Below are 17,663 nucleotides of genomic sequence, written 5' to 3'. Positions count from 1 at the left end.
GCCTGCTCTCTTACAAAGTCCTGTAGGCTTCTCTGCTGGTGACAAAAAAAGCAATGGAAGCAGGAGGGTACCGCGGTGTTTCAAGGAAAAGCATCGCTTCTCGGCCTTATGGCTAAGATAAAGTGTAGTGAGATCGCTGTCAATCACACCATCAAAACTTCCGAGACGGAACGAGTGCCAGCTATCCTGAGGGAAACTTCGGAGGGAACCAGCTACTAGATGGTTCAATTAGTCTTTCGCCCCTATACCCAGGTTAGATGATTGATTTGCATGTCAGGACCGCTATGGACCTCCACCAGAGTTTTCTCTGGCTTTTCCCTGCCCAGGCATAGTTCACCATCTTTCAGGTCCTAGCACATATGCTCATGCTCCACCTCCCCAATGGGGCGGGCGAGACAGGCCGGTGGTGCGCTCTCTGCGAATCGGTGGCCTCGGGATCCCACCTCAGCCAGCCTGTGCCAGCCCTCACCTTCATTGCGCAAGTCAGAGGCTCGACCAAAAGCCCATCATCACCCTAGCGTCCCACCCCGACACAAAGGGACAGGACCTCCTGCCACCTCTCTTAGGGATTGAGAGCTTCTGCAGCCAGCAGGGGAGAGCAGTCTTTAACTCTCTGGCTCCTCCCTTTCCTTTCCCCCTCAGGGGTGGGGGGGCAGTCTGTACCTAACACAGTGGGGTATGGCAACCACTTTACCACCCTGACTTGCTTCCATTTAAAGCTGTCCCACATGTCTAGGGGCACCTGGGCCACCAGACAGTATCTCCTATCCTCCTGGATACACTCCAGGGCCATCCATGCACCTGGAATTATCCAGTGTGGTTTTATCAGCCACCTCTGGACGAGCAAGCAGGCTAAAGCCATATTCACCAAGCCCCTATGGTGTTTTCTCCCCTCTCCTCTTGGGGCCTTTCCCAGGAAGGGGTTCCCTTAGCTTCTTCCCCAGCTCTGTCTTTATATGGTTGTCCCTCCCTTCGGGGGAACGTCTGCCACCACATACGCCTCGGTCAGTGTGACTGCTGTATCGAATGTACTTGGCTGATGTCACCTGACCCAGAATCTGACCTTCTCTAGTTACGGCCTATGGTGCTTATTGACAGAAACATGACTCAACATCTCTTTGAGATATTTTATTATAACCAACAAAGAAAATCAAGAACATAGGCTAAATGACAATAAACATAACTTATTTATGGGTTGAACACACAGTTATCAAGTTCAAGTTGAACCAGTAAATCAAGGCGCGAACAATGATATTGCTTTGGAATCAAGTCATCAGTTTAATCTAATAATCAGATGAATAAAACAGATAAACAACTCATCTATTTTGGAAGAGTAATCCAGTGAGAAGGCTGTCCATTTAGTCATAAACCCTAGTCAGAGAACTTCACCCTGGCAGCTCAAGCCACACTGAAACCAATGAATATTTCCATACTGAAATCAAATGAGTGTTCATGTTTCAGCTACAACCTCAAAGCCAATTAAAGCTTCCTCCTCAGATTTCACTGTCGTGTGACTAAATCCTTCTCCTTCCCACTCCAACTCAGATGTAGCCTTTATCAAGACTGTAGTCAGCAGAAATGTAACAACTGCCACACAAAAGATTTGGGGAACTGTTCTTTCTGGCATCTTCCCGGTGTGGATTTTACAGGTGATCAACAGATGTATTCACTGAACCACCTGTCACACCCAAAGATGATAGAAAGGCAGGGGGCATACCCTAGATTATACAAATGATAGAAAAATAAAATAAAAAAGGAACAATAAACTATTAAAATAACATGTTGGAGTGCTCCAGCTCTCTTACTCTGTCAACTCAGACAGTAGGAGCTATAGCTGCAGTCGAGGAACCAGACGATTGAGCAGCTTGCCCTGCACTCCATGCTCAGACTTCCCCAGGTAAAAGGAGACTAATTGATGTTGGCACAGCCTGTCATTAATGTCACGATTTCCCTCCCCAGAGGGGATCAGTCTGTCTCAGATAACTTGTTGACCTGAAAGTTGAAGGACTTCAGACTTTATCTTGATTTGATTCTAGTTTACCCCACTTTACAGTGCCTCCCCAAGATCTCGGGGCAAATCAGGTGTGAAATATGCCTCAGATACCAACAAAGTGGACAATCTGGTTGGAATGAGGCAGATCTTGGGCTAGCATCAGTCTGGAAAAGTCTCCTTTAACCCAGCCTTTTTCTCAAGATATCTATTGCTGCAAACCACATTCAGCATAGAGGTGCAAACCCCAAAGATATAAAAAATGGAAGATAATCAAGGCCAGTTTGAGAAGGTTTCCATAGATCTCAGCACCCAAAATATAGCTACTTGGAAAAGAAAATTAACAACAAAGCTATTCACTGCATCATGCATCCATCACCAAACTTAAAAATAAATGTGGATCTCATGAGAGATGTCATCTCTTTCCTTTGCAAACATGGGAAGTGGGGAACTCAGTGACTCTTACAATCTCACTGAGTAAAGGGTTAAAGTAAAACTTATCTCCTTAAGTAGCTTTCCTCTTAACAGAAATTTACTTTAAAGTTTATCAAAATAAATTTAATTTGAAACAGAAATAACTAAAATCTGTACCGGGTCTTTATTCTCATATACTCTCACATATTCATCACCCCAATCTTTAGAGTGACATTATAATTCAGTATCAGAGGGGTAGCCATGTTAGTCTGGATCTGTAAAAGCAGCAAAGAGTCCTGTGGCACCTTATAGACTAACAGACGTTTTGGAGCATGAGCTTTCGTGGGTGAATACCCACTTCGTCAGATGCATGTAGTGGAAATTTCCAGGGGCAGGTATATATATGCAGGCAAGCTAGAGATAATGAGGTAGTTCAATCAGGGAGGATGAGGCCCTTTTCTAGCAGTTGAGGTGTGAAAACCAAGGGATCAGTTTCTCCTCCCTTGGTTTTCACACCTCAACTGCTAGAACAGGGCCTCATCCTCCCTGATTGAACTACCTCATTATCTCTAGCTTGCCTGCATATATATATACCTGCCCCTGGAAATTCCACTATATGCATCTGACGTCTGTTAGTCTATAAGGTGCAACAGGACTCTTTGCTGCTATTATAATTCAGAACTTAGTCCAAAGGGTGTAAATTACATCAAATACACTTTTCATGATTAGTCACCATTTCCCATATTTCTAAAAAGAAAAAATATATATATATATTTCCAGTGTAATTTGAATAGTCACATAACACTGGTCTACGATTTTTGAGAAGTCGTCTGCTTCAGAGATAAAATGTGCTATTTATTATATATTTTGATGTGCTGAATTCAAATATGACAATCAAAACAACTGATTGGCTACTGTTTCTAAGATATTTAAGTTTTTACATTTTATGTCTATGTATATTGTGTAGATAGCAGAGTTTTAATCATAAATTGTAAACCTAGGTCTTTTCATGTGTTTATGGTTGCTTTACATGATATTTCACCTATCCTGTTTATGTAACACTTTAAAAATCAGCAAAAGGGTTATATAAATAAAATTTATTATGAAACAAAAGGCAAAAAACTATTATGTACATAGTTTAGTCCTATTCAGTGTCTACTCGGCGCTTCTTGGCTTGTCTCTTGTATTCATTCAATGGAGCATCTCTTGTCACTGTCCAGCAATAGTTTGCAAGCATTGATGGGCTCCATTTGCCCTGATAGCCTGCCAGGAGATTCCACTGCTGTAGTCTGGAGCCCAACAGCTTTGCCTTACTCTTGGGTAGTTCCAAATCCCTGACAAGGTCATTCAGTTCACCTTGTGTTATGAGGTGTGCTTCAGAGGAGGAGGATGGGAGAAAATGTGGGTCCTGTGACACTGATGGTTCAGGACCAGAAGTTTCATCCTCTTCCTCTTCCTCGTCTGACTCAAGTGAGAAGGATTCTGGTGCATCAGGAACCGGCAGTCCTTCTCCGTGGGGTACTGGGCGTATAGCTGATGGAATGTTTGGATAATGCACAGTCCACTTTTTCTTCTTTGACACACCTTTCCCAACTGGAGGCACCATGCAGAAGTAACAATTGCTGGTATGATCTGTTGGCTTTCTCCAAATCATTGGCACTGCAAAAGGCATAGATTTCCTTTTCCTGTTCAACCACTGGCGAAGATTTGTTGCACAAGTGTTGCAGCATATGTGTGGGGCCCACCTCTTGTCCTGATCTCCAATTTTGCAGCCAAAAGAAAGGTGATAGGTTTTCTTAACCATAGTGGTTATACTGCCCTTTTGTGATGCAAAAGTCACTTCACCACAAACATAGCAGAAGTTATCTGCACTGTTCACACAAGTACGAGGCATCTCTGCTCACTTCGGCTAAACAGAAATGTGTCCCTTTGCAAAATCAAACACTGACAAATAAGAGAGCACGACACTGTATGATTTCTAGAGCTGATATAGGGCAATTTGTTCAGCAGAGTGATGTAAGCTTTGTTATGATTGCATCATCCATGACTTCTAGGAATAACATGATGCAATTCATATCATGTATGACGCAATACCAGCTTCAGAATGCATCATTCATTGTTTTGCCTAAAAAGCAAGTACTGTCCAAACCCAGTCATAGATTTATTCATAAATCCAGTCAAAGATGTATTTTAGTCATTTCTGGTTTAAATTGAGATCCCTTCCCTTTATAACTCACTTATCCTCCGCCATTCCCAAGTCAAGGGTCGTATGTACTGACTCAATAGCATATCTTGAAAACTAGAGCCAATCAACAATTTTAAGCATCATTTTCGTTCTCTGTGACCCAGAATTAGTAAAGTTGGACTACATTTATGTCAGAAGCATTTTGGCTGTAGAGCAGTGTAATTAGTCTCTTACTCTAACTAATAATTAACTGCATATTTAATTTCATTTTCATTGCTAAAAACAACATATTCAAAGATTACAAACCCCTATTATACGTCTTACTTTTCTTTTCACCCCATTTCCACCCAGTGAACCCTTGAGTAAAGGTGTGGCTCACCCCAACATTGGTGCCTCCAACTTGTGTGAATTCATTTACCTGAGGATCATCTGCCACAAGGATTGGTGGAAGATGTCTCACACTAAGTGGGCAGGTTTGCCTCATAAGGAAAAACATCTGTACTCTATTTTCACACTTTTTAATCTTTCAGAATAGCAGGAGATGGTGGAGAAGTGATGCAAATGTGTAAGAAACAAGAGCAAAACTAAGAGACAAAACCATAGAAAGAGAACTCAACATTTGTGAAAGCTGCAGTCTGAAGCTGACAAAGTCATTCCCTCGGTGGTTATAATCACTGGCACAGCACGAAAGTCCTTGCTGCCCAACCAGGAAAAGCGATGGGGATCCACAGGAAAGGAGCGTTCTTTGAGGGTATCAACAGTTTTTCTCTTTAGCTTATGACACTTCGGATCCAACGGTGAAGGGCAGTAGTTCCAAATCTAACCATGGCAGCCTTTCGAACTGTAAACAGTGACACTGAAGTCATGAAAGGTGTTCTAAAAGCAATTTTACCTGGACCATAGTTCATCATAGCTTCCTTTTCAGGGGTGAAACCTAACCATCGGGTGCCTATTTCTACCTGAGTTCTTGCCAAATCCTTGGCCTTGTTTGGGGTAAATTTCTACTTCTCTGGAGCAGAATTCTTCACCAAACCATGCAATATTTCATCAGTGTTAGTGAGGATGGCATCTCCAAACATGACACATTTCTTTCTTTAATCTAGTGGCACATGTCTAAATTAGATCAGAATCTCTGTAAACTATGAGAGGTGGGATTTCTATTAAAAAAATAGATATTTTTCTGCAACTATCTCACATTCAAAACTGATTTACTTTTATACACATTTACAGCACGTACAAAGGGTGAGTTAAAAAAACAAACCACTTGTATTTCCTCTGTATCTGCATAGTTAGGGGCAATATTTCCCATGTTATTCAATAATGCAGGAGATATCTTCATAAGTAGTCTCCTATAAGGCCTGGGTCACAGCTGCTTCGGGGATCAAATACATGGGTGTTTTGGCTAGTTTCAAGTCACTTACTGTGGAATTCTCACTCCAGATCATCTGAGACAATACTGACCTAAAGTATTGAATATTACTGTGATCATATGCAGTTACTTCAGATAGTTGCATCCTTTGCATAATCTGATGTTGTTCACCATTTCAGAGCCGAGATTTAAAAATGCTACTGTTTGTTAGCATGTCCAGTAGCTTGGAGTATGTGCTCCAGGTGAACTGAACTGCACTGGAGATTTCCCTATATCATCATGGAGGGGGAGGGAAAAAGGAAAAATAAAAGTAAGAACATAAGAACAGCCATACTGGGTCAGATCAAAGGTCCCTCTAGCCCAGTATCCTGTCTACCAACAATGGCCAATGCCAGGTGCCCCAGAGGGAATGAACAGAACAGGGAATCATCAAGTGATCCATCCCCTGTCACCCATTCCCAGCTTCTGGCAAACAGAGGCTAGGGACACCATCCCTGCCTATTTCAGCAAATCATCATTTATCTCAAAGTCTCCAATAAATTGGAGCTACCTTTTGTCAAACAAAATTAATATCCAGTTATGTGACCAAACAGACTTCAGAAAGAAAGAAAGAAAGAAAGAAACCCACATCCCAGAGAGGCATACAACAATTTCCATTTCATATAAAGTGAAATTCCAGAGCAGGTTACATCTGATGACTGAGAATCAGGACAAGAGATTCTCCCATCCTGTTTTCTTCTGAACTGTTCAAACCTGTTTCACTCAGTGCTCTTCCATTATCATTAAATCATGTTATTTACTAAAGGTTTAACATCATTGTAATAGGGAAAACAGCCCAAATTTCCTCCTGCAAACATCCTAACTTGGCAGGAAAAACTTCAGGAGAGGCTTTGCCCATAGATGGGAACTGGGATTTCAATGCTGACTGATCACACTGTGTTTGGAATCCATTCAGATGCCCCTTCCAGCTCGGTGACACTTTCATCTCCATCTCTAATGAGTCTGATTTAGGATCAAAAAAATCAAAGGACAATTCCCAATTACAAAGGGGCTATTAGGATGATTGGAGGAATGGAGAACCTACCTTACAAATGGGAGACTTAAGTCTGGTCTACACTACAGACCTATATTGGTATAACTACATTGATAGGGGTGTCACTCCGGGGTGTGGATTTACATGGTTATACCGACCTAACCCCCTTCCTCTCCTGTGTAGACAGTGCTATGTCGGCGGGAGGGCTACCACCTCTCAGGGAAGTGGATTAACTAACTTGACAGCAGTTATGGGCCTATTCCAGGAGTGGGTGGATGGGTGGGTTTCTCTGGCCTGCAATGTGCCGGAGGTCAGACCAGATGATCATGATGGTCCCTTCTGGCATTATAGTTTGCATCACATGAGACTTTGAAGGTGGAGGGCTAAAATGTGAAAAATATAAATGCTACGTAGCTCAGACAGAAGGTAAGGGTGCTGGAGAAGCGTGGAATCCCTCCATCTTTTTCAGTGTCCCAGAGCCTGAAATGACACTTCCCTCCCTCCTCCACCACTCTTGCTCCTGCTCTTTGTTATATTTAAATCTATTTCATGTGAGAAAAAGGGTACGAACACAATTCTTGTTCAGCACACCCCAAGGCAATGAGACAAATCTGTGCCAAAGGGAAAACTTGGAGGCTCAAACAATCATTTTGCAGTGGAAATAAGAGTTTAAATTTGATCCTTCCTGCAGGTTTGCTTAGACTAGGAAAAGGAGGTTAGGTCAGGACATGAGGATAACCCACGTACAGTCTCCAGGTTATGTCCTTACTGCAAGACTAGTTAGGTTTTTACATCATGATAGCTAACTCAAGCCAGCCAACTCCATGGAAAATCCTAGTGGAGATGAAACCAAGCAGATTTTACCTTGATATAGCTAGTTGATATCACCTATATATATCCTCGACCTGGAGGTGATGAAATATCCTTTGTAGGAGGGTCACAAATTCCCATGACCCATATGGGACTATGGAGTTGACAGAAAGGACCATGGGATTCTTCCCCAAAAAGGTGGAGCTGCAGAGTTGTCTGTTTTCGCCTTCACTTGAGTGACCACAATGAAGGAAAAGGTGCAAATAGCTTTAAAGTTCACTATGTGGCAATTAGCAAAACTATTAAAGATACTAAAATCTTTTGTCAGGAACAGCATAAAAACCTTGTCTAGAGCTATCTCTTGTGGATTCTCTGATGATAAAGAAGGGCTGAGCTCCGAGCGAAGCTTTTCCCGCACTCACTGCATTCATAGGGTCTCTCTCCACTGTGGATTCTCTGATGCGTAATCAGGGCTGAGCTCTGAGTGAAGCTTTTCCCGCACTCGCTGCATTCATATGGTCTCTCTCCACTGTGGATTCTTTGATGTGTAATAAGGGTTGAGGTGTCAGTGAAACTTTTCCCGCACTCATAGCATATGTAGGGTCTCTCGCCTATGTGGATTCTCTGATGCGTAATAAGGGTTGAGCGCTGAGTGAAGCTTTTCCCGCACTCACAGCATTCATAGGGTCTCTCCCCGGTATGGATTCTTTGATGTGTAACAAGGGTAGAGCTGGCCGTGAAGGTTTTCCCACACTCGCGGCATTCATATGGTCTCTCTCCTGTGTGGATTCTCTGGTGTGTAACAAGGGTTGAGCTGTCAGTGAAGGTTTTTCCACACTCACAGCACTCATAGGGTCTTTCTCCTGTGTGGATTCGCTGATGATAAATAAGCGCTGAGCAATTACTAAAGTTTTTCTGGCACTCGCAGCATTCATAAGGTCTCTCTCCTGTGTGAAGTCTCTGATGTGTGATAAGGGTTGAGCGCTGAGTGAAGTTTTTCCCACACTCACAGCATTTATAGGGTCTCTCCCCTGTGTGGATTCTCTGATGTTGAATCAGGGCTGAGCTGTCAGTGAAGCTTTTCCCACATTCACTGCATTTATAGGGTCTTTCCCCTGTGTGGATTCTCTGATGCTGAATAAGGGTTGATCTGTCAGAGAAGTTTTTCCCACATTCACAGCATTCATAGGGTCTGTCCCCTGTATGGATTCTCTGATGCCTAGTAAGGGCTGAACTCTGAGTGAATGTTTTCCCACACTGACTACATTCATAGGGTCTCTCTCCTGTGTGGATTCTCTCATGATTAATAAGGTCTGCACGTCTACGGAAGATTTTCCCACACTCAGTGCAGGTGTTTTTTCTCTCTCCTGTGAGGATTCTGTGCTGGGCTGTGGTTCCCTTGAAGTCCTTGTGAGTTCCCTGACTATTAATAGATTTACCCACTTTCTCTTCTCTCTGCTTTGTCTGCTGCCTCTCTGGCCTGTGCTGACTCTCACAACTTTTTTGCTGCTCATGATTTCTGGACATCTTCCGTTTGGATCTTCGCAGCAGTACCCCATGCAGTTCCACATGCTCAGCATCCTTCTGCTGAGGATTCTGTTCCTCATTCTCACTCACCATCCCACCACCTGCTGGGACAGAGAGAGAAAGACCCTCACATATAGGAATGGGAAAGAGGAGAGGAAACCAATAAGTGCTGGAGAAATGGGGGGGGGGGGGAAATCAGAAAGTGAATTTCTCCAAACTCTTTCCTATAAGGGAAAGAGGAACGGATGAATTCTGTTTCCACATCCTATCCAAACACTCAATATGAAGAGAGGTCAGGGAAGCAGTTACTGCCAGGTGTCAGCCAGGATAGGTAGGAAGCCATGACTGATATCTGTCCTGAGGATATTGCACTCGCTGGGGACAATCCTGGACTGAGAGTATCCACAAGATCCTTGTAGGGAATCCCAGCTCTTTCCTTCAGGCACTGACAGTTTTAAGTAGGTGTAATGATTCTTCACCCGTGCACGCACCTCTCAGGATCTCTTGTTCCTCTAAGCCCTGGAGGTCTGGGACCCCTGGGTCGTCCCCTTTTTCCAGCTGGGAGATCACATCAGGTTTGGAAACTTGAAACTCTGCTCAGGGCAAGAAAACAAGGGACATCAGATGAATTCATGGGGCATTTGTCACAAAGAAATGTTCTATTATTTTAAACCCAGCCCATTTTAAGCCAGTAAAAAAAAACCAGGGCCAGCTCCCCAGAGAAGCAAGATGCTCTGCTTTTGAGGGACTTCACGAACCCCATCTCTGCTGGGAACATACACAGCCAGACAGTCATCATCAAAGGGGCTCCTAAAACCCAGGCAAGGTAACTCCATATCCCAGACTGGGAAGACTCCAGAAAAAAAGGAAATCCCCCTAGAAATGCTTCTTGCTGGCTGAGAGAGAACCAGAGACAATGAAAGTCACAGGAAGCTGGAACTGGTGAGCATGGGTTTGTGGGTTCAGCACAGCAAGGAACAGCAGGGAGCAGGCATGTCCCAGAATGCAGTATGTCGGGGTATTATTAAGGCTAAAATTTTGTCACCGAGGTCATGGACTCCGTAACTTTCAGATACCTCCATAACATTTTCTGCTTCAGCCCCGGGGTGGCAGGGCAGGAGCTGTCAGCTGGCAGAGGGACCCCCACAGCTCCCAGCCACCAGGGGTGGCAAGGGGGACCCCAGCGCAGTGGGGGGAGGGAAATGGATCTCCAGAGCCCCAGCAATGGTAGGTGCTTAACCCTCCTTCCTCCCCTTTTGTCCATTAGTTATTTTTAGTAGAAGTCAGGGGCAGGTCACAGGCTTCTGTGAATTTCTGTTTATTGCCTGTGAATTGACTATGACTTTTACTAAAAATAACTGTGACAGATTCTTAGCCTTAGGTATCATATGTCAGGAAGGCACATTCTAAGGAAGTAGGGAATCTAGCAAGTCAGGTGTAGTGGAAGGGAGTATGAATATCTCCCAGAGTGTGGTTAGGGCTACAGAATTAGTTTCAGTAACACAGAAACAACAGATTCTACTTCCTCTGGAAAAGGAGAATGTGAAAACGATGAATCAGACCATGTGACTTTAGGAGGCACTGATACAAAGATCCAAGAAGCCTACAGGGAAAACTGATTGTGGATACTGCAGATGAGTCCCACGAAGGTGCACTAACAACGAATGACATCAGCAAGAAAGTGCACATTTCTGCCAGGGACGGGTCGTCTTGCCGCTGTGAGGAACAGAAGATGTCAGGAATGGTGGCTGGGTCATAGTGTGTAGGGAAGAGATGTGTGTGTTGAGGGGGGAGGCACTAAGTAGCAGAGAGAGGAGAAAGTGAAAATAACATTTGAAAAAAAATATGTAAAATAAAGTGAAACTGGACTGGAATAAGAATGGAATGCAGGCTCTAAATCAAACGGTTCCTAGCTCCCAGATCCTCAAAACCTTCCTTTCCTTTCACACTGCAGGTGCCCCTTGGTCCAATTCCTCCAACCCGCTGCGATGGCATTGGAGCTGGGGAGTAGTGATGAATACTGCATGATGACCAGGAGAGTGGGAAATTTACTTCAGTGTGAACCTCCAGTTTGGGAGAATCTGGAATCCTTTCTTCCACCTGCCCTGACCTTGGCATTTTCAGTGAGGGCTACGCCAGGCACCCTGGCTCACACCAGCATGTATCTGCACGCACTCCAGCTGTGTGCATTGTCAGCTGTAAATGAATGGTGAGGGATCACCTGGAGCAGCTTGGCAGAGCTGTGAGTGTGGTACGCAGAGAGGTGCATGTGACCCCTGAGGGACCTAGTCTGCCCCCTTTCAGTGCTGAGTGTTGTAAGTTATGTCAGGAAATGTATACAAAGGTGTGTTCTTGCCATGGTGGCAGACATGCTAGTGGTCTCCAGGGCTTAGTAAGGGGTAAGTGAAGGCGATGACTCAGAAGAAATTTCAGGGAGAGGGTAAGGGATGCTAACGTTTTGCAGCCTGAGATGGTTTATGTAGAACAGGCTCAGTGCAGACCAGGCAGCTTCTGTTCATTACATCAGACCTAAACCCACACTTTGTCTTAGCAAAGAGAAGACATCAGACTCTGCGCTGTGCTGCTCCTGGGCTCTGTTCCCGCAGTGTTGTGTAGCAGGGGAGGGCTGAGGGCTGATGTGAGTGACACCAGCATGTTGGGGTGATGCTGAAACAGGACTCAGTTGAGTTGCATTATGGGGTGATGTGAATCTTAGCTCTTCATTTCCCCTGATAAGAATTGAAGGGACAGGAATCCTTACCCAGCGAGGTCACAGTCTCATAGTTCTCCTGCATGACGTCTCTGTAGAGGGCTCTCTAGTGGGGTCCAGCAGAGGCCCCTCTTCCTTGGTAAAATACACAGCCACCTCCTTGAAGGTCACCGGCCCCTGAAAGAGCAAGAGTCCCACACTCAGTACCTATTCATGGGGCAGCAGGACCAATCAAATGGAAGCTCTGGGACTCTCACAATCAGCAGAGTCCCATCCCCACCCCACACAGAGCAGCCAATGGGCATCAAGGTGAAGGGAGAAAGAGAGAGCCCCTTGTATCCCCTAGAAGACACAGGGGGAGGGGTCTTCACGTTCATCACACACCTGCTAGCCAGAGGCTGATACAGGAGATGGAGCCCCCAGCAGGGCTCAGGGACAACTCCCTGGTGGGAATACCAACCCGCTCCTCACTGCCAGCAACTGGATGTAAAGGGACAGGACATCACACAAACCTTCTGGAGCCTGCCCCCTCAAATGTCATTGTAGCCTCTCATTCTGGCTCCGGCACTGGGAGTCTGGTCAGTTTTCCCAACCAGTCCAGGGTTTATTTCCTGTTCCACAAAGCAGGGAATTTCCACCCCCTGCCCTATGGTCTGTTCCCAGAGTCTAGACCCCGGGTTAACCAAGTCCCAACAGGTTTGTCACACCCTGTCTCCCTCCTTTCTCTACCATAGGCACTTCCTTCCTCCTCCCATCTCCAGACCACATCCCCCAGAAGCTCCCACTGCCTATATATTTACTGTTTCTCTCCCTGCAGCAACTGCTCCATAATCTCTCCCTGAACTGGTTTGCCGACAGCCATTTCCATCTGTTGTCTCATGGGAGGGTTAGGAGTAAAACATGGATATCATTCTGTACTCTTTCATGCCAAGAAAGGCAACTGGGGAGATTTCAGAGCAGGCTTCATTTAATTTCACATCAAAATTGCCCCAGGCTCTTCTCTGCAGAGAGATACTCGAGATTCTGCCACGTTGGGAAAACGCTTGGTCACTTTATTATAGTGCAGACCTGGCCCATCCCAAGAGGACTAAACCCACCAAGGCATTTTTCAGTCCTCCCAGTAACAAACCTTCTGAACCAAATGGTAGAACAGAACCAAAGGAGTCACTTTGGGGGATTCCCCAGACCTGGTCCCCAGGACAACACACACCCCACTGGAGGGAACAGGGAGAGTCAGGAACTGGCTTTTCCTCTTTCTGCTCCTCCCCTGGTTCACAGGAAAGGGAATCTCTTTCCCCACTAACTTTTTCCACTGCCCCTTTCAGCTTATCTCCTTCCCCCTTTCCCTGCCCCTCCAGTTTGGATAGTCCCATTCCTGGGTCATGTTCTTCCCCAGGTCTGGATCAGCTCCTGCAACTATTAATGAGAGGAGAGATGAGGAACGAGATTATGCAGAATCACTTTGCTGCCCATCCACAGCACTTTTCTTGAGGTCTCTGGCTCAGAAGTTGATGTTGGTAGAGCTACCTTAGGGGGCTTGGAGAAATTCCTCGCCTTGGCTCAGCACAGAAGAAATTTTATATAAAGTCACCCTGCAGCACAGACCCCACTGGGAGAGAAGCAGCAGCTCAACTTGGGCTTCCAGATAACAGGGGAGGAAACAACAGCATCTCAGCTAGGAAGCTCAATCCAAGTCTCCTCAGTAGAGCGGAGGGGAGGGAGAGAGAGTGTGTTTGGGTTTTAGAAGACTTTAAATAAAATCAGAACAGAAAACAATAGTAAAAATCAAGAAAAAAAATACAAATTCATAAAACTGCCCATCCCTAAAACTATTAAGTGCATTTCCAGTAGCCCACCACTGAATAATGTGATTCAAATTATGTACAAGTAGAATATCTAAATTCCAAATGAAGGCAGAAATCCACTAAAAAATAAATTAAAAAATCAAGCCCATTGGCAATGCCAGTACCAGATACTTTACATTGTCCGTTTTTCAGAATAGCTGTCTTTGTTTGACTCAAAGTGACGTTCACAAGGCATATTACAGATCTATTTGTGAACCCATACTTAACAGTAAAAGGAAATACACTATGAGAAAAATCATGGGACTATAACCAAAATATACACCCATTATTTGTTAAGTATCAGAGGGGTAGCTGTGTTAGTCTGGATCTGTAAAAGCAGCAAAGAATCCTGTGGCACCTTATAGACTAACAAACATATTGGAGCATGAGCTTTCATGGGTATTCTATAAGGGGCCACAGGACTCTTTGCTGCTTTTACATTATTTGTTGTACTTCAGGGTAACTTGGAATAAGTAAGAAACAGATGAAAAACAGTCTCCCTCATGTAACAGGGCACACACATGGACACATTCGGAGTCAAATAATGCACACATTCGAGGCCATACCACTGTGAAGAATTCTCCATTGGAGATCACCCACAGGCTTTGCAATCAGAGGATTGTGTACAGATCACCAGGATAGATGGAGTCTGCCGCCAGAAGCTGTCTTCTCTACACTGAGCCAGGATAATCAATAAGCATTTGAAAATGCTGAATCTTTATCATAATCATATACAGGTATAATGCTTTGGGGCCTAAACTATTAAAAGTTTACATTTGTAAGACTCACTGAAGGTAAGCAAATTGCCATGCCTATCAATGTTCCAAGCCACAGCAGGAGCAACAGGCAAGGAAATAGAAATGTGAGTATAATCGGGGATGGCTCGCTCAAAGAGGCAATTGTCCAGATTGGCAACGCTGCGCCTCCAATAAAAAAAGAAACCAGCAAACAGAATGAAACCCAAGTTTAGCAGCAATGGTATCTGCTGAGATCCATGCAAAATTAGAAAAATAAATCAATTGAACTCATTTTTTTTCACCTGCTGCAATAAATGCACCCTGAACTTTGCTATCCAACAGGTCCCACAAGCACTGTTCTTTAAAAAAAATATTTTTCAAGCTGTCCTACAACCCAGAATCATTATTGCCATGAAAGGCTTTTTCAAGTTCTGCAACACCCAACTCTAACTGCTCCATACTTTGGCAAAGGCCAGGGTTGTCTGCTGCATATATATTAACTTTGCCACCTCCCACCATTGCCTCAAGGAAGGAAAGACACCGTAGGTGCCGCAATAATATTTAAGAGTCCCCAAAATGACCATCTTGTACAAGGCAAGTGTTAAAAGGCCAGTATGAGTGACAATCTCCCACAGAGAGAAGAGAACACAAATGAGACCTAACTCAATCTGAAATCCGAGCTGGGGCAATGCAGCTAGAAAGCAAATGATGAATGAACACATTAAAAAATCCCTGCCCAAGTGGGCCCTAGAGAAAGAGTTGGCACCAGCGCTCAACCAGCTGTACTGCTGGGCATAAGGTTAGAAATGCTGTTGTAACACCAACACACCCCGGTCGTCGTTGGGCAGGATTGAACCTGGGACCTCTGGAGCTTAGTGCATGAGCCTCTACTGCATGACTAAAAGCCTGCTAGTAGAGACTGTACAGCAGACTCATTTTAACTCTCTCTCTCAGTGGTCTCGGTGCCACTACATGGGACAGAACAAGACACCCGGGAGGCGTGTGGGTTACAGGTTGCTGACCTGACGGACGTGTGGCAATGTAAAAGAGCTGAAAGTCACTGAGCAGACAGTGGTTGGGGTTCCAGATTATTCCTATCCAACCTGTCGTTAAGAATATAATTAAAATTGCCCACCCCCCAAATTAAAATATCACTTGTCAAAAAAAAATTTGCCAAAAGAGGGGGCGCTGGGGGTGGGGTGGGGGGAGTACCCTGTATTTTTCTACAGTAGGAGATTACACATTTATCGAAAGAAGATGATATTGCTCAAAAGTAGTTTGAACCATCAATACAAGTCCTGGAACAACTGCCAGCAGAACCACCCCATTTGCAAAGAGAAAAGCAACCCCTACACTCCCCGTGGAACCATGACTCAGAAAAACCTCCCCTCTCTAATCGGAAAGCCAATCTGTGCAAGAGTCTCGCAGAAATGAAATGTCCACTTTCTTCTGAGACAGGTACCATAGGAGGCGCGCAATCACAGAGAGTGTTGCCGAGTGGCGAGGGGAGGTTTTTGGCAGGGGGTCTCCCTATTGCAAGCACAGCCGGTCAGTCAGTGTCCCTGCGACCCAGGCCCTCTGAGCAGTGTGTTCCCTGATTGCACTGCCCAACTAGCTTGTTCACAGAGCCCTGAAAACCGGGGTCCCCTCCACCGCCCATGGCCATTTTTTAACATAGGGCTTTCCCCACAAGCCAGAATCCCCAGTGAAAGCCATGGATTCCATAGCAACAGGTTATGCCTCCATTTCGCAGTCAGGAGCCCTGGAACCTGTCATGCCATCTTCCCCCAGCTTGTAAAGGGCATTACCTCCCCAGAGGCCTCTGCAGCCTGTTGCCCCCTCAGTCTCTGCCATTGCCATCTCGCTCTTTACTCAGAGAAACTCCCATGTTCCCAGGCCCAGGGTCACAGCTCCCCGGGGCAGCCCAGCTCTTTCTCGAGCACTGATTGACTAAACGTGTCAGATTTCCACCAGGCCCTCACTGGCCACACACACTTCCCAGTCCTTGTGACGGAGCAGGGAGCTGACATGGGAATGCTCCAAGGGAGACTGCCCGGGGAACTGAACAAAGGAGAGGAGTTTTTTTGGTTTTTTCAGCTTTGGAGCTGGGTGGTGGAACGCAGGGAACCCCAAGTCTCTGGGGTCTAAACTCCCTCTCCCCCCAGAAGGAATTGACTGAGGGGTCCTGGCTGTACCTACAAGCTATGCTGTAGGCTGCGTTCCTACTGTTCAATAAACCTTCCGTTTTACTGGCTGGATGAGAGTCACAGTGAATCCCAGGAAGAGGGGTGCAGGGCCCTGACTCCTTCACTCTCTGTGACAGTCCTATACTTCAGGGACAGGAAGAGGGGTGCAGGGTCCTGACTCCCTCACTCTCTGTGACAGTCCTATACTTCAGGGACATTTTTGGAACCACTGTTTAAAAATCTGCCCATGGAAGGAGCAGACGTGCCAAGCCTCCAGGGCAAGAAGACAGTGATTTCACCATAGCTTGCCGCATCTCAGGCCAGCTGCTTATTCCTTTACAAAGGAGGGACATTACAGACAGTGATTTCAACAGATGATGTTGAGAGGGCACAAAGGACAAAAACACCCAACCACCTGCTCAACAAGGCGAGGTGTGACAACAAACACTGCAACAGCCTTGCTCATGTGGGCGGCATGCAGCACATTTTGATACGAAGTCGCACTCCTCCACAGAGGCAGAGCCTCTGCAACCCTGTGTCCACAGGTTAAACCTGCCAACTCCACCACAAAGGGAGATCTTTGTCCCCTGGGTGGGCCGTGCCAGCCCAGAGGGCAGACAACAGCTTGATAATACATAATGCAGCCTAAAATTAAGTGCACAATATTGAATCAACCAGGCAAGGTACTAACAACTTCAACTGCACTTTATTTTTACAGTGCAGAGGGATAGCTCAGTGGTTTGAGCATTGGCCTACTAAATCCAGGGTTGAGAGTTCAATCCGGGGGGGACCCTGAGGGATCTGGGGCAAAAATCAGTACTTGGTCCTGCCGGGGGGGGGCTGGACTCAATGACCTTC

The 17,663-nt window shown here is 45.4% G+C and overlaps 2 protein-coding genes across 2 annotated transcripts in view; one reads left to right on the top strand and one right to left on the bottom strand.

The window, feature by feature from the left end:
- Window positions 1–17,663, top strand: part of LOC127039354 (zinc finger protein 436-like) — a 131,216-nt gene that overhangs the window by 36,057 nt on the left and 77,496 nt on the right. The gene's annotated exons all lie outside the window — the stretch shown is intronic.
- On the bottom strand, window positions 7,351–12,212 carry LOC127039396 (zinc finger protein 135-like). The gene is made up of 3 exons (XM_050933096.1): window positions 12,090–12,212; window positions 9,820–9,921; window positions 7,351–9,429 (listed from the first exon to the last, which is right to left on the bottom strand). Exons 1-3 carry the CDS (start codon window positions 12,121–12,123, stop codon window positions 8,156–8,158), a joined length of 1,410 nt encoding a protein of 469 aa, XP_050789053.1. The 5' UTR covers window positions 12,124–12,212; the 3' UTR covers window positions 7,351–8,155.

Source organism: Gopherus flavomarginatus, chromosome 23, assembly GCF_025201925.1.
Source record: "Gopherus flavomarginatus isolate rGopFla2 chromosome 23, rGopFla2.mat.asm, whole genome shotgun sequence".
NCBI lineage: Eukaryota > Metazoa > Chordata > Testudines > Testudinidae > Gopherus > Gopherus flavomarginatus.
This window is presented reverse-complemented; position numbering and strand designations above follow the sequence as displayed.